The 20285-nt window shown below is 65.4% G+C and overlaps 7 protein-coding genes across 7 annotated transcripts in view; 5 read left to right on the forward strand and 2 right to left on the reverse strand.

The window, feature by feature from the left end:
* Positions 1 to 185: 185 nt before the first annotated feature.
* On the reverse strand, positions 186 to 4021 carry F751_2820 (Branched-chain-amino-acid aminotransferase, mitochondrial; the record flags this gene model as incomplete). The annotated part of the gene is made up of 7 exons (XM_011398133.1): positions 186 to 422; positions 655 to 971; positions 1241 to 1343; positions 1631 to 1900; positions 2116 to 2190; positions 3631 to 3750; positions 3926 to 4021. 7 exons carry the CDS (start codon positions 4019 to 4021, stop codon positions 186 to 188), a joined length of 1218 nt encoding a protein of 405 aa, XP_011396435.1.
* A 339-nt stretch (positions 4022 to 4360) lies between these two features.
* On the forward strand, positions 4361 to 5363 carry F751_2821 (putative cardiolipin synthase 1; the record flags this gene model as incomplete). The annotated part of the gene is made up of 3 exons (XM_011398134.1): positions 4361 to 4414; positions 4634 to 4795; positions 4926 to 5363. The coding sequence occupies 3 exons, from the start codon at positions 4361 to 4363 to the stop codon at positions 5361 to 5363; spliced, it is 654 nt and encodes a 217-aa protein (XP_011396436.1).
* A 398-nt stretch (positions 5364 to 5761) lies between these two features.
* F751_2822 (Serine/threonine-protein kinase SAPK9) lies at positions 5762 to 7558 on the forward strand (the record flags this gene model as incomplete). Its single annotated transcript, XM_011398135.1, has 4 exons — positions 5762 to 5888; positions 5968 to 6092; positions 6430 to 7127; positions 7294 to 7558. The coding sequence occupies 4 exons, from the start codon at positions 5762 to 5764 to the stop codon at positions 7556 to 7558; spliced, it is 1215 nt and encodes a 404-aa protein (XP_011396437.1).
* A 553-nt stretch (positions 7559 to 8111) lies between these two features.
* On the reverse strand, positions 8112 to 9887 carry F751_2823 (hypothetical protein; the record flags this gene model as incomplete). The annotated part of the gene is made up of 3 exons (XM_011398136.1): positions 8112 to 9185; positions 9417 to 9491; positions 9735 to 9887. 3 exons carry the CDS (start codon positions 9885 to 9887, stop codon positions 8112 to 8114), a joined length of 1302 nt encoding a protein of 433 aa, XP_011396438.1.
* Positions 9888 to 10735: 848 nt separating this feature from the next.
* F751_2824 (putative ribonuclease P/MRP protein subunit POP5) lies at positions 10736 to 11483 on the forward strand (the record flags this gene model as incomplete). The annotated part of the gene is made up of 4 exons (XM_011398137.1): positions 10736 to 10790; positions 10906 to 10995; positions 11112 to 11176; positions 11292 to 11483. The coding sequence occupies 4 exons, from the start codon at positions 10736 to 10738 to the stop codon at positions 11481 to 11483; spliced, it is 402 nt and encodes a 133-aa protein (XP_011396439.1).
* A 338-nt stretch (positions 11484 to 11821) lies between these two features.
* Positions 11822 to 18128, forward strand: F751_2825 (Spindle assembly abnormal protein 6-like protein; the record flags this gene model as incomplete). The annotated part of the gene is made up of 14 exons (XM_011398138.1): positions 11822 to 11893; positions 12161 to 12345; positions 12557 to 12776; positions 13197 to 13280; positions 13488 to 13613; positions 13730 to 13886; positions 14005 to 14105; positions 14285 to 14535; positions 16200 to 16297; positions 16404 to 16526; positions 16662 to 16874; positions 17014 to 17168; positions 17238 to 17339; positions 17577 to 18128. The coding sequence occupies 14 exons, from the start codon at positions 11822 to 11824 to the stop codon at positions 18126 to 18128; spliced, it is 2439 nt and encodes an 812-aa protein (XP_011396440.1).
* Positions 18129 to 18421: 293 nt separating this feature from the next.
* Positions 18422 to 20285, forward strand: part of F751_2826 (Protein FD) — a gene marked incomplete at both ends in the record, with an annotated part of 3208 nt that continues 1344 nt past the window's right edge. The window contains 5 exons of the mRNA XM_011398139.1: positions 18422 to 18502; positions 18593 to 18738; positions 18976 to 19090; positions 19451 to 19583; positions 19946 to 20178. Coding sequence (XP_011396441.1) covers positions 18422 to 18502; positions 18593 to 18738; positions 18976 to 19090; positions 19451 to 19583; positions 19946 to 20178 — 708 coding nt within the window. The remainder of the gene's footprint in view (positions 18503 to 18592; positions 18739 to 18975; positions 19091 to 19450; positions 19584 to 19945; positions 20179 to 20285) is intronic.

Raw genomic sequence — 20285 nt, forward strand, 5'->3', positions numbered from 1 at the left:
GGGGCAGCACATTGCGAGCAGGGTCCGTTGGGGGGGGTTTTCAAAAAGGGGCAGGAAATGGAGTAGTGTACATGGGGGGTGGGAGACCGGGTTCCAGCTCCCCGATCCCCAGGAGGCTCCCGCAAGTGCAGACGCATGCACACACGCGCAGACGCTCCCAGCACTCGTCCCCTCCACGCGCGCGCTCAGATGGGGACGCTCCAGGGGTGCGACACGCGCCCGTACTGGATGTCGCAGAGGGCGGCATGCATGCGCGCGACAAAGGCGCCGTCGCCGGCCGCGCGCATCAGCTGGCCGCCGGCGCGGACGAAGGAGCTGATGGGCTGCACGATGCAGGCGGTGCCGCAGCCAAAGGCCTCCAGCAGGCGGCCGGCCGCAGCCGCGCGCTCCACCTCGCCGATGGAGATGGTGCGCTCCGACACCTCCACCCAGGGCATGGCGCGGGCCAGGGCCAGGATGGAGTCGCGCGTGACCCCGGGCAGGATGGTGCCGTGCAGGGGGGGGGGTCACCAGCTCACGGTGGCCGGAGCCCTGCCAGGGATTGGTTAGGATGGATGGGTGAGAGAGCGGGGCGGTTCGGAGGGATGCCACTGGACCCTTCGCACCCCCTAGGGGCCTCCCAGCCCCCCCCCCGAAAAAAACCCAACCCCCTACCTTGTCGAGCAGGAACATGACGTTCATGGAGCCGCACTCCTCAAACACGGCCTCCTCTGGGGCCTGCCCCGGCTGCGCAAAGGTGTAGACCACCTGGGGCGTGCCGTGCCGCTCCGCCGCCTCGACCTGGGGCAGGATGGTGGGCGCGTAGTTGCCACCCACCTTGGAATCGCCCACGCCGCCGGGCCAGGCGCGGCGATGCACCTCGTCCACGAAGATGGGGATGGGGGTGAGGCCGGACGGGAAGTAGGGGCCCACAGGGCTCATGATGATGCCCAGCGTCGTCCGCGTCGACCTGCTGACACCCAGGGTGTGCGCTGCACGTGAGAGGGTGGCGGGTGAAAGGGGGTTTGGGGAAGAAAGTGAGGCGCATGCGCTCATCAGCGGTTGCGACGAGGGCGACGGGGGCGAGGAATGCGAGCAGGCGCCCAGAGCATGGACGAGGCCACATGGCCGGGAATGGTATGGCCAGGTTCGAGAGCATGCTCAGGGTAGCTCACAAGACCCTGGCTTTCTGAAGACTGCTGTGGAAGTCCCGGCCACCTGCCCATTCCTGAGCCCCCCACTTTCTTCTCATCCGGCTCACAGGTGGAGAAGGCATAGGGCCGGATGTACATGGAGTATCCGTCCTGTGTTGGAAGCCAGGCGGAATCTGTGCGCACCAGCTCCTTGAGACACTCCAGCAGCTCCTGTGAGCGGAAGTGGACATAAGACCCCTCGGCAGGTAAGGAGGCAATGCCCTCATCTTCCTGGCTCTCTCAAGTGGGCTGCACTCCCCTGTGCCCTTGAGTACTACGATCCAACATGATAGGAGCCCTCGGGCCATCAATGTGAAGAAAAAAGCACCGAGGGAGAGGGCGCCAGGCCTGTTCCACAGAGTTCATATCAGGCCAGCAATCGACATCAATGATCACTTTCCACAATCTCCTCTTTTTACCAAGAGTCCCCCCCTTCCCTCCCATACTAGGAGTCTCACCTGGGTGTCAAAGGGTGCCAGCTGGAGGCGGGCCGCGGAGCGAGCCAACCGCCTCATGTTCATGTCTGGCCGGAAGAGGCGAGCGCGACCGTCCGTGCCGGCGTACGCCTTCATGCCCTCGAAGCAGCAGAGGCCGTAGTGCAGGACAGGGGCCGCTGGGTGGACAGCAATGGTCTGAAAAGGGCCGATCGTGGGCGTCGACCAGCCCCGGCCTGCCACATGCTCGGTCAAGAACATGTGATCCGTGAACACAGCCCCAAACTTGAGGTCCTGTGGGCGGGGACGGGCCCAGGATCGGTGGTAGATACGGAGGGCCGAAGGCCAGGGGTGGTCTGTTGGAGAACTGGGGACCTTCTGGGCCGGATTTTCCCTTCACAACAACCCTAGTGTGGCAGGCAGTTCACGCGAGGGGGGACCCGTCGTCGTTCGGAAGCCCAAAGCACCCCTCGGAACACAGTCCCGACACCGCCACTTCCGCAACTCACTGCTAGGTTGAGCTTGGCATTTGGAGCGGACAGCTCGTAGCGAATGTCCGCCGCGCGGAAACTGGCAGTGTCGTCCTGCAGGGGAAGACGGACAGGCGTGAGGCGCTGGCCCCTTGGCAGCTCGACGCGTACCGATGCCAGGGTGATACGGAACGACGAGTCTCACTCACGAGACTGGGGGAAGCCGCAGGCACAGGCTCAGGCGCCGCTGTGCCGCGCCGGGTCGCTGTGGAGATTTGACGGAGGCCCCCCGGCAACAGTCGCACTCCACGACATGCTGCCAAGACACTCATCGCCACGACAGTTGGCTTGCTGAACTTTTAGCCCAAAGTGGGTTCGTTTGGAGAGATGCAGCCCGGGATATTCCGTCAAAATGAGCCGCGGCCGCGGCCCCTGGTGTTTGCCGAACGCAGAACAAAAATCTGAGGTGCAATCACCATATGCCGATCCGAACTTCCAACTGCGAGATCGAAAAGATAAAGTGTGTGTACTCTCGACTGCCGACCCAGAAAATGCCGTCAGCTTGCGAAGGCCCCGAAACCAAAAGACCAGTCTCGCCCAGCACAGCACGCGTGGCACGGGGGTGTCCCCGGCTCTGATCGCCGAAACGGGAGTCGATGTTGGAATAGTGCAGGCAAGACCCGAGCAGGGCACTTTCAAGCCTGCAAATTAATCGCTTCTCTTCCATAATGGGTGTGGTAGCGCCGATACGGAGGTGAAGGAGCTCCCTCCTTGACACAGCTTCTCGTCCCTTTCCCACGCCCCCCCACCGGTCCATCGAATCGTGCTGGAGCGTTGTGCATCATGGCGATGTCTGCCTACATCATGAAGCGGCAGGCAAATGCACTAAGTTGGGCTCGGCTGGTCCAGCCAGCAGCAGTGGAGGCTGCTAGCTGTGCATGGCACCCGGCATGCCTTGGCCCTGATTCCACCTCAGAACAGAGGCAGCCCCCTGGAGTGCCCGGGCCCTGGACGGTGGACTCTGGGTCCTTTTTGAGGCGAGCCTACAGCAAGGGCAGGCCACATGCACAGCATGGCAGGGCGCAGGAGCGCAGGCAGAAGGGCGGCACCCCGCATGGGGCCGTGTCGGTGCACATACGAGACTTTGATCGGCCCACGCCTGTGGCCCCAAGCAAGCCTGTGCAGGCTGCGGAGCCCGCCAAGCCATCCCTGGTGCAGGTGAGAGGCGTCTTGGGTCGAGGTGGGCGAGGGAGGGTGGCGACATGCTATTGCCAGAACTCACAATAACAGGAGATTGCATGAAGGATGTCCCCCCCCCCCCCCCCCCCCCCCCCCCCCCCCCCCCCCCCCCCCCCTCCGCCCCCCCTCTAAGGCCGCGGCCTCCAGCTTGTGCCGCCGGCGCTCCGCCTCCAGGTACAGCCTGTCGTAGTACTGCACCCCCGCCTCCTGTGCCGGGGTGGGTGGAAAGAATGGAGCATGAGTCTCAGGGAACGCAGCGAGGAGTCCAGCCTATCAAGCTCTCGAATTCACCCAGCACCGCCAGTCCCCACCCACCTTGAGTGCCGAGGATCTATGGGAGGTCAGGTTTTGAGACCTCCTGTTCAGGGTCGGCGCAAAGGTGCACTCCTTGACCTCCGAGGCGGCCTTGGCGCGCCTCAGCTCGGCCATGCGCGACTGCTTGGTGCCATTTGTGATTGTGGCTCGAGGGGATGGCCAGTACGTGAGCACTCCCTTGATGCAGGGCGATTAGGTGTCCTTACCCCACATCCTCTGAACCATCACCATGGTGCCTGCAGCAGCATCCATGTACCAATACACAACTCTAATGGCCTCCTGCTCAGTGCCTCACCTCGAACTTGGAGGACAGGGTCGGACCATGGGACCTCTGGCCCTGGGAGCCCATGCGCGCCTCACGATCTCGCTTCGCCGCCGCGGTGAGGGACATTTCGGGGACAAACGTGCAGCACTCCAGCTGCGCGGCCTCCTCCGCCTCGCGCCGCCGCGCAGCCTGAGGTGTTGAGGTGACAGCCAGGTGGCGTGAGTACTGATGAAGGACGGATCGTATTCGTGGCACTTCGAAAGGGGCAAGCTCACGCGCAAATGCATTCATTCATTGCATGGTCCCCTTTCCAAGTTCGCCCAGCCTAAAACGGGCCCCTCCCAACGGTAGCCCGCGAGCAACGCACCGCCTGCTCCCTCTTCAACCCCTGAACTGCGTGTGCAGGCCCTCAAGGCGGCTGGCTGGTCGCGACAGGAGGTCCTGAACGTCCCCAACGCCCTCTCCATGGCCAGGATGATCTCCGGCCCCGCCATCGGCTGGCGGATCGTGCAGGGTCAGGTATGGTGTGGTGCGCATTCGTTATTCAGTCCTTGGTGCCGGGACAATTGCCAGCCATCGCCTGCTCCTTTGCAGGCCCATGTGTTCTCTATCCTGGTGGTTGCGGGGGCCGAAGGGCCCTGGCTGGATCCCTGGCCCCAGGCAGGGTCTCTTGGCAGGTCTTTCCACCGTCCCCAGACCCCCCATCGGACACCCCCCTCCCTTCCCCCTTGCCAATAGTGGGACCTTGCGGCGCCTGCCCTGGCGGTGTCCGCGGCCTCCGACTGGCTGGACGGCCTGGCAGCCCGCAAGCTGGACCAACAGTCGGTTCTGGGGTCCTACCTGGATCCCATCGCGGACAAGGTCCTCATCGGCTCTGTCACCATCGCCCTCACGAAAGCGGTGAGCGGTGTGAGGGGCTGTGGGGGGACCATGATGGTGTTCGATTGAGGCGACCCAGTCCCTGTGACGAGGACATCGCCGCCTCCTTTGAACATCCTGGGCCTCGTCCTGCCTCCTCAAAACCAAACAGGGGTCGCTCCCTGTCGCGCTGGCCTTTGTGATCGTGGGCCGAGACGTGGGGCTGGTGGCGGGGGGCGCCCTCATGCGGGCGCGGCAGCTGGGCTGGCGCTGGCCCGGGGCGGCCGAGTTCTTCAGGCTGGGCGGGGGCACGGCCGCGGCCCCCGTCTCCCCGCTCCTCATCTCCAAGATCAACACCGTGCTGCAGCTGGGGCTGGTTGGGGGGTGCGCCCTGCAAGGGCTACTAGGCTGGCCGTCGGGGGAGGCGCTCCTGTCCCTGGGCATGCTCACGGCTGGGACTACGATCTGGTCTGCGGCGGCCTATGCCCGCGCCTTCTTGGCGGCGGGGGGAAAGCAGGCTCCTGTCGGAGGGAGCGCCATAGCTGGGGGCTCCCTCCCGGCGCTGCCCCGCCCATCGAGGGGCAAGCGGGGTGCCAGAGTCAAGCAGTGAGGGGCTCTGGCCCCAGTGAATGCACACGGATGCTGCGATGAAAGCAATGAGACGAAAGTGTGTCGTTCATGGATTGGCGATCTGTGCACACCCGGGAGTGCTCGCACCCCCCTTTCCCCTGCTCCGTGCCTATGCAACCGCGACACACCCTTGGCGCCATAGCCCGGGCAGTTTCGTTACATCTCCGACACCCCCCGAACCCGTGATACACTGCAGTAGTTGGTTGTGTTGTACAGGGATCATTGTAAACCGAGGACGGGAGTGCTGCTTTCCCCCAGGCGTCGGGTCCATCAACCCTCGCTTCCTAGCCCCACTCGCTTGCGGGACAGGTCGTTGCCAGGCCCCTACCCCACCCTGACACCAGACCCCCGGCCACTCCACCTCCCCCACCCCGGGTCATGGGGTGTGGTTCCAGCACACCTGCGACCCACGACGGGTCCAGGGGCACCAGCGGGGGCAGCAGGTCCAAGTCCTCCAAAGACGACTTTTACGTGGGGGACAACTACAAGCGGCTGAAACACCTAGGTGCGGGCCGGGCATGTGGTAGCAGACCTCCTCCCCCATCCACCCCCGCTGCTCGAACTTTGGGTTCCCCCTGGCGCAGGCAAGGGCGGCACGGGCGACACATGGCTGTTCAAGGACTCCAATACCGGGAGCGAGGTGGCCATCAAATTCATCCGGAGACCCCTCCCGAAGGTCTTGCTCACCAACATAGTCCGTGAATTCCAGGTGTGGCATGTACTTGTTGGGATCTGGCCGGGTGCCCGGGCGTGGAGTGGCTGGTCCGGTGGAAGGGGGTGAGGGGCTCCCTGGCCCAGACGGACTTGCAGTGCCAGCAACTCCTTGCGCTGCGGACGGCAAGCGGTGCACCCGGTGAAGATCGCGTTGTTGCCTCCCTGCGTTGCCAACGCACGCCTGCGTGGTCGAGTGCTGGAGGATGTCCAGGCCGGCCCTGCCTGTTTGGCTTGGGCGCTCCTCCTGCACACCGGCGTGGCATGCCTGCGTGGCGCCCCATCCCCATGTCCACCCCCCCCCTGACATGCACCCTCTCCCCCCTTGGCCCCAGATCCAAGCGGAGCTGGGGTTCGGGCACGCCAACGTGATAAAAGCGTACGAGGCCATCCTGACCCCCTCCCACCTCTGCCTGGTGATGGAGTGCGCGGAGGGCGGGTCCCTGACCTCCTACGTGGCCGACAAGTGGCAGAAGGCCCAGGCCCTGGGCCTGTTCCTGTCCGAGGACGAGGCGCGCTACTTCTTCAAGCAGTTCCTGTCTGCGGTGAGCTACTGCCACGCCCACAACGTGGCCCACCGCGACCTCAAGCTGGACAACACGCTCCTGGACTCCTCCGACCCGCCCATCATCAAGATCTGCGACTTTGGGTTCGCCAAGTCCTGGAGCGAGGAGGCCAACATGTTCACCCAGATCGGCACGCCCGTGTACATGAGCCCCGAGCTGATCAACTCCAAGAATGGGAAGCTGGGGTACGATGGCCGCAGCGTGGACGTGTGGGCCTCGGGTATCCTCCTCCTGGTCATGCTCCTCGGCTCCTTCCCCTTTGACCACACCGAGCACCCCGACCCCAACACCTCCGAGGCCCACCTGGAGGTCTGGCTGCAGCAGGTGAGCAAGCGGTGGAGCGAGGTGCCGCACATGGCGGAGGCCATCAAGAAGCTGTCGCCGGAGTGCAAGGACCTGCTCAACCGCATCTTCACCATCGACGCCAAGAAGCGCATCACCATCGAGCAGATCAAGCAGCACCCCTGGTGCGGCGCGGCGGGGGGGGGGGGGGGCGGGAGTGACCTCGGGCGGAGGCATGCAGGCTAACCCCTGCTTCACTGCTTAAGAACGGAGCCCACGTGGCACCCTGGCCCGTGCCTGGCGCAGCCACCGGCGCCACTCACCCACATGGCTGCCCCCCACACATCGCAGGTACAACATGAAGGTGCCGGAGAAGTATGCGCGCGTGCTGGAGGACCTGAACGTCAGCCAGGGCGCCATCGAGGAGAAGATGAAGCTGCGGCAGGAGAACGAGGAGGCGGTGACCAACCGCGCCAAGAACCTGCTGGCCATGGTGACCGAGGCCACGACGCTGCCGGCGCCAGGCAAGGAGTGCCCGCTGCAGCACATCAACCTGCGGGACGAGGCGGTGCTCGACCGCGACATTGCCGTCAAGGAGGGCAACCTGGCGGCCTGACGTGCGCGAGGCGGCGCCCGCGATCGAGACTCGGACCTTTCCCTCCCCTCACGAGCTGGGCGCGGGGGGTCTGCGCCGGCGTCGCGCGTATGACTGACCCGGCCGACTTGATTTTTCCTGCGCACGATCGACGGGCCAGGCAGCTGCGCGACTCGGCCGGGTTTCCCACCCCTGACCGACACCCCCGCGCCTGAGCTCCATGACCTGGCCTGAGGGTTTCCCCCCCTTTCAGTTGTCGTGGCGAGAGTCGGCCGTTTGAGGAGGCTACAACCCCCTTTTTCATAAAGCACACCTGTCATACACACCCCTCTGGACAATCGAAAGGACACTTGAACGGGCTGGAGTGTAGGGGGGGGGGGGAGGGGAGGGGAAAATTGACGACAGTTGCCACAGGAAAAGTCCATGCATTGGAGAGGGGATGGGGGTTTGGAGGGCCCGGCGACAGCTCTCGGCCACCGCCGGCGAGGAAGACCGCTTGCATCCCTGACGCCTCCCTCTGCAAGGTGCGCCTGGCGAGGTCCTCGCCACAACTTTAGCGCGGAGAAGTGCCACGCTAGGTGCGCCTCTGCAGAAGACTCGCGGGGCTGCCCCAGTCCCCGCCCGTGCCGCAGTTTCCTCGTCGCATCGCCCTCTTAGCTGCCAGGGTCGCGCTGCGCCGCTGCCAGAAGGACACGCGCCTGGCCCACAGCGGGGATGAGAGCGTGACCTGCCCGTGCTGCAGCAGCAGCACACCTGCGGCCAGGGCCACGGCCGCCAGGGCGCCGGCAGCTGCCCAGTTCCAGGCGCGAGGGGTGGGCGAGGGCAGTGGGTCATCCCGAGGAGCGTGTCGCTCCCTCTCGAAGACGAGTACTTCCTTGGGCCTGGCCGCCTGCACATATTTGCTGGGCGCTGAATTCTCTGGTGGGGACTGGTTGGATGCTGGCCCGCCCCGGGCCGGGTCTCCAGGCACCGGCTCGATCGGCTTCACCTCGCCGTCCTCCCCGCTTGAGCCTGGCAGGCACGGGGCCTGCTCAGGCTGGGGCGGCGGCGCCCCGAGCAACATCCCGCCCTTGGGCATCCCCGCCGCACTGGCCGTGTGCATTATCTCCCCCAGCAGTCGCGAGTGGCCCGACTTCTCAGGGGACAGGATGGCGGCGAGCAGGGTCTCCCCTCCCGCCGACGGGCTGAGACGAGGTGGGGAGGCCGGGGGGTAGGGGAGGCCAGCCGCCAAAGCCATTGGCCCCTGCCCGCCCGCTGATCCTGGCACTCGCCCGCCTGTCTCTGACTTGCCTCCTGATCCGATTGCACCCTCGGCTCCGACCGGCTGGGTAGCCCGTGCTCCACCGTCGCCAACGAAGGCCTCGTCGCAGCGTCGCAGCGAGGCGCTGGCGAGGCGGCCCGAGTCCAGCCCGGCGGCCGCCTGCAGCCAGGCGAGGCCCTGCTGGCTGCTGGGACTGGGACTGCTGCAGCTGCTGCGCGCGCTGAGCTGGCCGCCGGCCCGGCTTCCGCCGCCGGCAGGGCTGACGTGCTCGGCGTTGGGGCTGGGGCTGGCGCTGGGGCAGCTCTCCCGGCAGCCACCCGGGACCTGCAGCCGCGGCGGGCGACCGGCAGGGCGCTTGAGCGGGGAGTCCACCGTCTCGAAGCGGGCCTGTGGTTGCAGTGTGCCAAAGGGCCGCATGATTGGTTGATCGGGCTTGAGGGTAGGTCACGAGTGGGTGGTCAGAGGGAGGGGCATGGAGGAGCACTCCCTCCAAAGGTCAGGCAGTGGCCCGAGCAGGCGTGTCAACTCCTGCTGCTGTGAACCCACAGGCAGTCGGAAGGTGCCATGTGCGACCCGGCACACTCCTCCCATCTCCCACCGCCGACGATCAGCGCGCACCTTCCTCGCCTTTGCCAGCCGCCGCATGCTGGTCCTGATGGCGCGCCTGTCCTCCGCGCTCGCAAACTCAGGCACCTGCCGCATGGGCCGCGGGAGGGTTAGCGAGTCGTCCAGCAGGGTTCAGGGCATGACTGGGCATCGAGGAGGAGCCTCTTGCCATACCAGGCTGGTGAGCATCCGTGGTCCCCTCCCTGTCTCTGCCGCATGTGTGCCGCTGCATCCTCGAGCTCCATGTCCTTGTGAGCACCGCCAGGATCCTGTGCACGCAGTGCTCTGCTGGGTCTACGCAGCACCCCTCTCACCCAAACTCTCACACACCTCAGCGTGCCCGCCGCGCCTCAGGATGGAGGCCAGGTCCCACAGGCAACTGGCGATGCGGTGGCAGGCCCTGCCCTTCTGCAGATCGGCCAGGGAGACGAGGTCGCCAGGGCCCACACCCAGCTCTCGGCACATGTCCTGGAAGCGCGTCATGTCGTCCAGGACGTGGCGGTGGGGGCGCTCGCCAAACCCCAGCTTGTCGGGGAGGGCGGGGGGCGGCAGTCCCGCCTGGACGGCGTGGAGATGCCGTGCAGCCAGCCCTCTGATGGGTAGTATACGAGAGGGGACAGGGGGTTGGATTGCTTCAAGATTAACTGCCAATGAACTCGAGAAACAATCACAGGCGAGGAGATCGTCGTCACTATCAACGGCCAGATCCTGCCGGGTTGCTGGCAGATATTCCACTCCCCGTGTCCTCCCCACCCAGAGTGGCCCCTCACAGGAGAAGGCAGTTGCTGATGAGGACGTCGAAGGGGGTTTCTTGGGGAAGATCGCATCCAAGCAGCTTGGAGAGCCAGAGTGTGGCATGGCATGTGAGGAAGTGCTCCACATTGCGGCGCAGGCTGTCGCGAGGACTAGGGACGGGACACTCGGGCGCGACGCCTGGGCTCGCCATGGCCTTCGAGGTCGAGGTGCGGCTAATACCTGTTGCGATCCGCCGAGACAATAAGACTGCACTTGATTTATTCGGTGTACAGTCGGAGATCCGAGAGGTCGAGGATTTTTCACCAACTGTTGTTGCTACCTTTTGAAAGGGACCCCATGCTGGGCGCGGTGTGCGGCACAAGATCTCACGAGCCGCTGTAGTTTGGACTGCATGCGGTGCGAGCACGGGACATGTGAAGAACTACAACATACTCATACAATGTCGTTTGCTCGGTCGGATGTGCGCCGTGCCCATTCCCCAGCGTTGTAATTGCCGAGGCCAGAGCCTCGCAGCCTCCTCCGTGCTTGCGTTGCACCCAGTCCAGCATCGATAGGAGGCGGCCACACAACTCGACATGGTTCGATTCAAGAATCGATACATGGTATTTGAGCTCGAGTGGAAGCATGACAGTGGCAGCGCTGGCCTGAGTAAGCAAGGCTGGGGGGGGGGGGAGGGGGGTCTTTGAAGGCTGGAGAAGCAGATGTGTCCAGAACAATAGCCTTCTTTCACCCACTTCCCTTGCAGACGAGCTCAAGCTGCTCCAGGTGTTTCGACAAGCAGTGCAGGATCTGCATGGGGAGGCACTCCTCGGCCTCGTGCTGGCATCCCTGCAAGGTGAGGCGGCTAGTTAGCTCTCCGGAACCCAGATAGCATACTCTGAATTGAATTGGTGCCAGTATCACCTGGCTGAGGCCCTGTGCATCCCATGCTCACAACGCACCCTGCTGCAGTCAAGTACTACAATCCATTGCAACACCTGTGTGTCGTCCGCTGCGGTCGTGATGACCACACAAAGGTGCGGGAGAGTGGCTGGGCCTCGAGTTGTCAGGCACTGCTGGCGAACGCGCTCAGGCGCAGGCATGCCTGCGCTGCAGGATGCCTTCTATAAGAACTCAACCCTGCCCACCCAGGTGTGGGCCGCCCTCACCTGCCTGACGGCCATCAAGAATGAGCCAGTGGCTATTCGACTGGTGCATCTGACAGGAGACGTGAATGCTTGCAAGGCTCTGATGCTGAAGACATTGCCGGAAGATGATGGAGCCGGGCCCAATGCTAAGATATTCGCACAGGCCCGACTCAACATAGAGGCAATGGAGGTGTGATGCCTGTGCCGTTGCTTCTCCCCTTTGCTTCTACATTGCAGCATCGCACTTGATAACTCTGACAGCTCCAAACTTGGTCTTGACAAGACGTTGTTTGGACTGTGTTATTTTACTGTAACCGCTTAGATTTTTTGACTTGCCAACCTGGCTGCCTGAAGATTCCCAGTACATACTATCATTGACCCAGGGGCCATCCCGGGAGGTTTGAACAATCCCCGCCATACGGTGTTTGACCGGATGGGGGCCTGTGCATCTGCGAGCTCTCGCAAAAGGCGGGCGACGGAGAACCCACTTGCAGGATATGCACGTGAGGGGTGTGAAGCACGAAGCCGGGGTCCATGGCGGGGGAGGGACTCCCCTCGGATCTGCAGGGCGGCGTAGTGCTGTTCCGCAAGCTCATGACAGTCCTGGTGCGATCAGATGGCACGGACATCGGAGCACGCTCACTGGATGTCCGTGTCATGTCTGGTCCCGACGATGCATCGGCATGCAGAAGGTGAGACCAGCTCTCGGCTACGGTAGTGTTGTTGGGTTCGAGAGTGGGACACCCGGCACCGTACCTCGAGACCCATCTGGATCCTGGGCAAGATTTCGCCGCTTGCACCCAAACATCCTCATCAAAAAGCAATATCACGCAATGAGGCGGCTCATCCCGAGACACACGCTACCCTATCCAGGTTCTGCGCCTGTACGTCTCCAGCCCTACCGACCCGCTCTTCCTCTATACCATGGACTGTGGGGAGGAGGATTTCCGGGTCCTGAAGGCCTCCCAAGGCCTCCTGGTGGACCACGCTAACTTTGGGGCCAAGCTGGTGGGCCTCCTCGATCGCTGTGTGACGTGCGGCGCCGACCTGGAGCCGAGGTGAGGTGCTCATGCGTGGATCATTGTGGCCCGGAATGTCTCGGCAGCAAAGGCCACGGGGTGTCTTGAATGGCATGCGAGGTGCTCTCTCGACTAGTGAGATGAGGCGCGGTATTGTGAGGGTCTCTCCTCACACCAGAGGAATCCAACACACACACCTCTCCTCTGGTTGAGCGAAATCATTCACAGTCCCTCCCCGCTGTCTCTCCAGATTCCAGGCGGTGCTGGATGAGGGCCCCGCCCCCGGCCCCACCCTCCACATTACGGAGCAGAACGACCTGTCGCGCAGGCCCCACCTCTCGCTCGGCCTGCTGAGTGGCTCAGAGGGCGCGGTGAAGACCTATATAGCGCTGCGCCTCGCCGAGGAGCAGGCGCGGTCCGCCGAGCTGTCGGCCGAGCTCGGCCGAGCCCTGGCCGCATCCAAGGCGGCCGTCTCGGAGGCGGCAAGTGCCTCCGAGGCGGCCGCCGCCGCCGCGGCCGCTGCCGCTGCCGAACGGGATGCCCATGCACGCGCGCTGGAGGCGGCGCAGGCGGCCGCCGGCGAGGCGCAGCGGGCCGCGGTGGAGGCCGTCCGCGCCGCCGCGCGCAGGGAACTGGAAGACGCGCGCTCCTCCGCCGCCGAGGCGCTGCGCCTGGCGGAGGAGCGTTGCGCCGGGCTGGAAAGCGCGCACGCCACGCTGCGCGAGGAGCGGCAGGGCCTGGAGACCGCGCGCGCCGACCTGGCTCACCAGCTGGGCTGCGAACGTGGCGCCGCCGCGGCGGCGCGCGAGGAGGCGGCGCGCCTGCGCGGGGAGGCCGCGGCGCTGGCCGCCGCGCTGGCGCAGGGCGAGGCGAGGGCGGGGGGTCTGGAGGCGCGGGTTGCGGGGCTGGAGGAGCGGCTGGCCGTTGCCGGCGCGGCAACGGCAGAGCATGCGCAGCGTGCCGAGGCCCTGGAGGTGAGGCCAGGATGCGGAGAGGGTTTTGAAAGGGAGCTTGGCGCGCATGGGAGCTGATGGGATTTCTGGAGGTTGCCGGGAGGAGACATCCTCGGGTACGCTCCTGGTCAATGTGGCTGGTGCTTTCATGCACAGCGATTTCAAGGTGGATCGGCAGAATGCAAGCCAGCCTCCGAACCCCTTCATCCTCCCTCCTCGAATCTGCAGTCGACGCTGCAGCGGGTCGAGCTGGGCAAGAGGGAGAGCGCGAGGGCGCAGGAGTCTGCAACGGCAGCCCTGGCCGCCACCGAGGAGAGGCTGCGGGAGTCGCAGGCGGCCCTCCACCTGGCACAGGTGAAGGGGTTTGCTGGCAGGACCAGGGTGGAGCGCTGACTCGAGAACTGGGAACGCTTGACTTGGGGTACCCATCCCTTTTATTCGTATCTCCAGGATCCCATCTCACTCAACAGACTAACCTCGTGCGGCTGGGTGAGGAGGCCGGGCGGCTCAGGGGCACTATCAGCAGGCAGGAGGCCGAGCTGGCGTCGCAGCGGGCAGCATACCAGAGCGCGCGCGAGGAGCATGATGCTGTGGTTCACGAGCTGGAGGCTGCGTGCAAGGAGGCCGGTGGGTTACAAGGGGATTGCGGTGTGGGAAACGTGTTGTTGTTCTGGCACTTGCATTGGCCTGCCCTCGCCATCCCAGGGCACTGGAACATAGCCCTGCCAAGCACACCCTCCTTCAGACGGGCTGCGAGCGGAGCTGGAGCGTGCCCGCCACGAGACGAGGGAGGCGCAGTGCAAGCTGGAGGCCAACGAGGTCCTGCTTCGCTGGCAAAATGCGCAGGTGTGGGGGCCGATTGAGAGGGGATGATGGATTGGGGATGGGGCCGCTTGTGTACGAAAGCGAGGGCATCGGAGCCACAGATGGAGATGGACCTCGGATCCCATTTGCCTAGATTGCAATGGGCAACAATACTCCCCTGAGGACGAGGCTCAGACGGCTGCATCCACACACCCTCGCAGCTGACGGCCCAGGAGCTGCACCAGGGAGTACGCCCCCCCGGCTTCCCCCCTGCCCCCGCAACCCTTCGAAACGTGATCGCTGCCACCGGTACTTCTGCCAGGCATAACTCTGCTGCGCTGCCAGGCCCAAACAGGGGCGAGGCGGCCGTCCAGTCCCACCACCTGCGGCTCGCCACGCCTGCCGCCCCCACCCCCGCCCTTCGGCCCTGGCAGCAGTGGCTCTCCAGCATGCAGGCCCGAGCCGATGGCATGTGCGGGGGTCCGCTCGGGCCTGCAGCTTCAGATCACATGCCAGACATTACGGGCATCGACGTCCACTCCCCGGCCGCCGCCGATGACGGGGAGGACGGGCGGGCGGGAACACACCGGCAGCCGCATGCTTTGGCTCCTGGACAGAAAGGGACGGCGCCCCTTCCCTCTTCAGCTTGTCCACCGGAGGGTGTGCCTCCAACCACGCCCGAGCGCCCCCTCCCCCTCCTTTCTCCCCCGGCCAGCAAGGGGGTGGGGCTGCCCTCTCCGGCGTTAACCATGCCCTACCCTCCCGCCGCGCCCGGAGGTGCCCCGGAGTCTGGACATTGTAGGCAGTCCAAGCCACCTGCCCAGCCACGCAGCTGGAACCAGTTCTTGGCATCCCGTGCGGGAGGGCGTTGACCTCTTCCTGGTGGAGCTAGAGGGATCCCTTCGCATGCCATGCACCCGTCCTGATATGCTGACCCAGGCGGCTGTTCAGTGCCTGCCATGAGCTGCTGCCCACCCCTTTCACTGATCACTGTGCTTGGTGAGGAGGCTGTGGATCTGGGGGCACAGCAGACACGAGTGACCCAGCACTCACCCTACCACAGGGGCTTTGCGACGCGCTGCCACTCTTGGTAATGCTTCATTCCCCCTCCTGTAAGTCTACGAAATGCGCATTCAAACCTAAGCTTGAGGCTGTTCAAACATGGTTTATTGCTTGGTGGGGCTCCCTTCAGGGCCTGTCCACGCTGGCAATCAAGACCCAACCCCATAACGCGCAAAGACAGGAACTCGAGACGGTAAAAACGGGATCTTCGAGGGTGTTTACACAACAACGATACTCGGTTGCTCCATCTCGCCCGATTTCCAAGGGCTGTGTGCTGATCTGTTCCTTCGCCCTCCCGGGGCGATGGTGGACGTCGACCCTGTCGTGCAACCTGTGGCCGCGGACGACGATCGTACGGCCCCCGCACTCCAGGTAGCCATCGATGAACATGGCCCCACCAAGGTGCCTGGATCCGAAGAGGCGGTGTCAGGACAGGGGCAGGCCTCTCACCCTCCCGCAGCGTCTGGTGATGTAGCTTCTGGCGAGAAGGGCGAGGAACGGAGGCGGGACAGGCACAGGGACAAGGAGTCTAAGCGCAGCGAGCGATCCCGCTCCAGGGATCGTAAGAAGCACCGCAGCAGTCGCAGGGATGATGAGCGAAGAAGGTGACTTGGAAGTACTTCAGTGTGGAATGGTGGTTCTGCGGGAGTGGCACAAGTACGCCGAGCAGGCTTGCCTTGGAGTAGTTGACATCATCTTGTCTTAGATCTGAGGCCTCCACATGCCTCCTTCACAGTGCATGGAAGGGGCCCTTCTCGGCTTGGTGCAAGTATTCAAGTGTGGAACCCGCACCCATTCCTCATGCACGCCCCCTTGTGCATCGTAGATCTTCCCGCAGCAGGAGCCGGGACCGCCGCCGGAGATCGTCCAGAAGCAGGAGCAGAGATAGGAGAGGCGGCGACCGCTCGCGACGGTCCAGGTTAGTTTTGCGCTTCCAGGCGTGGCCTTGAACTGGATGGAGGCCCAGGAGCTGCCATCTGCTATTACAGCCTCCCTCCTTGAAATATTTTGCCATTTCCAGGAGGAACAGATAATCATGCCCGGACCGATCGGCCCTTCCATTCTCCCCCGCAGATCACGCGACCGGCGCGACAGCCGGCGTTCCCGGTCGAGGGATCGGAGGAGGGAGAGGAGTAGGGAGAGGCGCAATCGGTACCGCAGCTCCTCCTCTGGTGGGTGGTAAGGGAAGGTGGATTGCCCAGCTGCAGTAGGCAAACCACTATAGATTGTGTTCAGGGCCCCCCCTTCCCACTTTGCTCTCACCTCTGCATTGTGCAGATCTCGAGTATGGCTACGTCCCACGGAGGAGGGGGCGGGGACCCCCAGACCCCACCAAGAACTTTGTGGATCCCTTTGAGAAGCTGAGGCAGGCCGCCGCCAAGGCCGCCGACCCTGCTGAGAGTGCGTGCAGTGGCAGGGTGTCGTTGCGTTGGTGGTCTGGGGTGCGTCACCGGCGTCCATGTTGGGGGCCTCCTGCCTCGCTGTGGTGCGTCCCCAAACCCCCCTTTCCCCCATTCTTCTCGATTGCCCTTGCAGTCCAGAAGCAGATGCGGGACCAGCAGATGGGGGCGCGGCTGACGGTGCTGCAGCAGCAGGCCGCCTCGACGGTGCAGGCGGCCAGCAAAACGCGGCGGGAGAACTTGCAGCTCTACATCGGCAACCTGGGCCAGGGAGGCATCACAAGCGAGATGCTGAAGCAGCTGTTTGACTCCACCATGGCCGTGGCCTTCCCCACACAAGTTGTGCCGGGTGAGACGGGGTTTAATGGGTTTTTTTTGGGGGGGGGGTGGGGGCGAGACAACCTTGCCAGGGAGTATCCAGATGAAGGCATGCCTGCCTGTGGCCCACCTCCCGTTCGATGTGGATCCTCCTGCGCATGCCTGAGCAGGGATGGATGCGGTGGTGAACTGCAACGTGCACAGCGAGGGCCGGTATGCCTTTGTGGAGCTGCGGACCACCGAGATGGCCACCGCCGCGCTGCAGCTCAACGGCGTGGTCAGCTTGATGGGCGCCACGCTGAGCATCGGGCGGCCCAGCGGCTACGTCGACCCGGCCCACGCCGCCGCCGCGGCGCGCTCGGCCGCGCAGGCGCTGGCGCGCTTCCACGCCGAGACGGAGGGCGCGGCGCGGGAGGGCGAGGCGCCGCTGCCCTCCGCCTTTGTGGCCGTGTGGGGCGCCATTGCGCCGGGCGCGGACGAGGCAGCGCGCGCCAAGGTGCGCTGGGTCGAGTTCCAGGGAGTGGGGTGGGTGGGGCCTTGCTTGGGCGGGAGGTGTGGGTTTGGCGTCAGGTGGATGGGACGTGAAGGAGTGCGAGGGGACGTATGGGAGCAGTGGCATGGGAGGAAGCATGATGGGGAGCTTGCCCGTCCGGCGGCGCGATGGTGCGGCATCGTTTCAATCTCTCCATGCCCACGCAACCACATCTCTCCCCCCCAACAAACACAAAAAAAGGCGCTCGGGTTGGTGCGTGGAGTGTGCGAGGGTGCCGGCACGGTGCTGCAGGTCGTCCCTGGGCCCACTGCGCAGACCGCCACGGCTGGAGAGGAGGGTGCGGAGGGTGGCGTGTCGGAGCAGGGACTGGAGGCCAGCATGCCACCGGCAGGCGGGGCCGTTGCCGCTGAGGATTCTGCTGGCGGAGATGTACCCACCGAGCAGCCCACCGGTGGCGAGTCGGCACCCCAGGAGCCTCTCAGTGAGACACGAAATGCGGCGGAACCCGCTGACGGCTCATCCGCGCCGGCGGAGGGCCCGGAGGGAGCAGGGGGAGAGCCTGCTGGGGTGGCTAGTTCTCCGAGTGACGAGGGCGACCCCCCCGCCGCCGAGCCAGAGGCGGCCGCGCCGGCGGGGCCAGACCTGACAGACGCCGTGCTGGTGCAGTTCCTGGAGCACCTGGCGGCCGAGAGGGGCATGCAGGCCCTGGAGGCGGCTGGCGGCGGCGGGCTGCGCGTCGCTCGCATCACCGCCCGGGACTGGGTGGCGGCGGCGGTGGATGCGTCGACCTGATGCGAGCCCGTGCCCATCCCATGGCCCCTTGCATGCCATCTGATGTGAAGTGTGGGATCATTTCGAAGTTTGTGGCGCGGGAGCAACGGAGATCAGTGGCCGATGGATGGGAGGGGCGTCCGGAGGTTTGGTTGGCGCGCTCCACGTGTCAGGTGCCCGTGTCCGCGCCCCGCTTTCCATCCCAAAACCCGGCACCCGACGACACTTGTTGGACGCCGGCCAATCAACGTGCCGACGGCCACTGCTGGCGGTTGATCTGCGACCAAGATCTTGCGTTGTCTTGTCGAAGCGCGATGCAGAGAGATGCGTGGACGGACCCGATATCCGCTTCCCTTGAGACCCTGCCCGGGGGGGAAAGCCTGCCCGCAGACCTGGTACGTGGGGGCGTTGGACTCGCTTTACAGAACCGCCCGCACCCCAATGCCGCGTCATGCAGGCATGAAACCCCATCCCAACTCCTGCAGGGGAAGCTGCTGCAACAGCTGGTGCAAGCGAGTGCCGCGGAGGGGGCGGGCACGGATTCCAACGCTGCAGACGAGCTGCGGGACTCTTTGAGCTCCCTGGGGATCTCCATCGAAGCCCTACAGCGCCACAACCCCGGCTCCTTTGGGTGCGTGGGCGGGGAAGGTGTCCCGGCAGGTTTTCGGCACCCGTGCGGTGCGGATGCGAATCCTTTGGGGCAGGGCAGGCATGGATCCGGGCAGGGGCACGGGCGTTTTCCCTAGGGACACTTATCGCGAGTTGGGCGACCGAGGTGCAAGGGAAACTCTGCCCTGCAGCTGCAATCTCAAGGCACAGTGGCACTGACACACTCGACACACTCGACACCGCCGCATGACCTGCGCAGGAGCAAAACCCTGGACGATGTGTGGGAGATGATGGCCCCGCAGCGCCTGGATGGCGACACATCTGACGCGAGGCTCTCCCAGGTCGGTGCCGCCCTGGCGATTGGGGACCGTAAAGTGGGGAAGGTGCCGGGAGAGTGTGCTTGCTTGTTGCCGGCCGATGTGCCTGCGAGGGGTGTGGCCACCGCTGTGCTCTCGGGCTGCCGTGTGGCAGCATCCACTCCCATGCGCACACCCAGTGGAATGTGGGGTCCTTCATTCCGCGGGAGGTGTGGTGGGTCGGCTTATGTCTCCCCAGGCCGCTTGCTGAGGCCACGCGCATGCTCAGGCGCCGCCCCTCGCGCTGGTTTTTCAAACGAGTTCTTCACCATGAGGCCCGGCACTGGGCCAACCATCGCCAACGCGAGTGCTCTGCTCTGGCTCGCCATCCTCACCAACCTGACAGCCCCCCCCTCTTTTTTATTGTCCCTCCTGCAGCTGCTGGACCAGGCAGCCCAGCTCCTGCCTGAGCTTTCCTCCCTGGTCCCCTCCACCCTGCCCACCCCCGCCAGCCTCCAGATGCCGAGCCACTTACCCCCCCATGCCGGCGAAGCCACCCCCCACAACCCCGGTGAGGCCGGCGGGTATGCCCATCGCCCCTCCATCTTCGCCTACGACCCCCCCGGCGGCGGGCGGGAAGCATACATGCAGCAGGCCTACCCCGCCCCGCCCGGCTCCGGCCTGGGCAGGGGCCCGCTGCCCGGCGCTGGCATGCAGCGCCACGGCGAGTATGAAGCCGAGGCTCGGAGCCCCTCCGGCTTCGCGTACGCCCGGCCGGGAGGCGGGGCCGGGGCCGCCTCGGCCGGCGACTGGGCGGCCAGCATGAGTGCGGCGGCGGGCATGCTGCGTGGCGACGGCGCGGCGGGCGGGTACCTCCCGCACCAGGGGCACCCACACTCCCGCCCGCTCACGCCGGCGCACATGGTGGCCCAGCAGCAGCAGCAGGGGTACGGGCGGGCCTGCCCTCGCGCGCCGCCTCGCCCAGCCTGGCCGGCTTCCGGTACCGCGGCGTGAGCCTGGGCCCTCCCGGCGGCCCGGGCTCCCTCACCCCGCCGGCCCACAGCCTGGGCCTGGAGGTGCGGCCGGGCGCGCACCCCGTCAACGCCAGCCCCTTCCAGCTGTCCTCCGCGCCCGGCCCACGCGCGGCCTCGCCCCTCTCGCGCCCGGTCAGCGCGGCGGGTGTGCGTCTGGACCTCGACCCGGCCGCGGCCACGCGCGCCGCGGCCGCGGCCGCGGCGCGCGCGGCGCGCAAGCTGCGCCGGCGCGAGGTTGA

The sequence above is a fragment of the Auxenochlorella protothecoides genome, assembly GCF_000733215.1.
Source record: "Auxenochlorella protothecoides strain 0710 unplaced genomic scaffold scaffold30, whole genome shotgun sequence".
In the NCBI taxonomy this organism is placed as follows: domain Eukaryota; kingdom Viridiplantae; phylum Chlorophyta; class Trebouxiophyceae; order Chlorellales; family Chlorellaceae; genus Auxenochlorella; species Auxenochlorella protothecoides.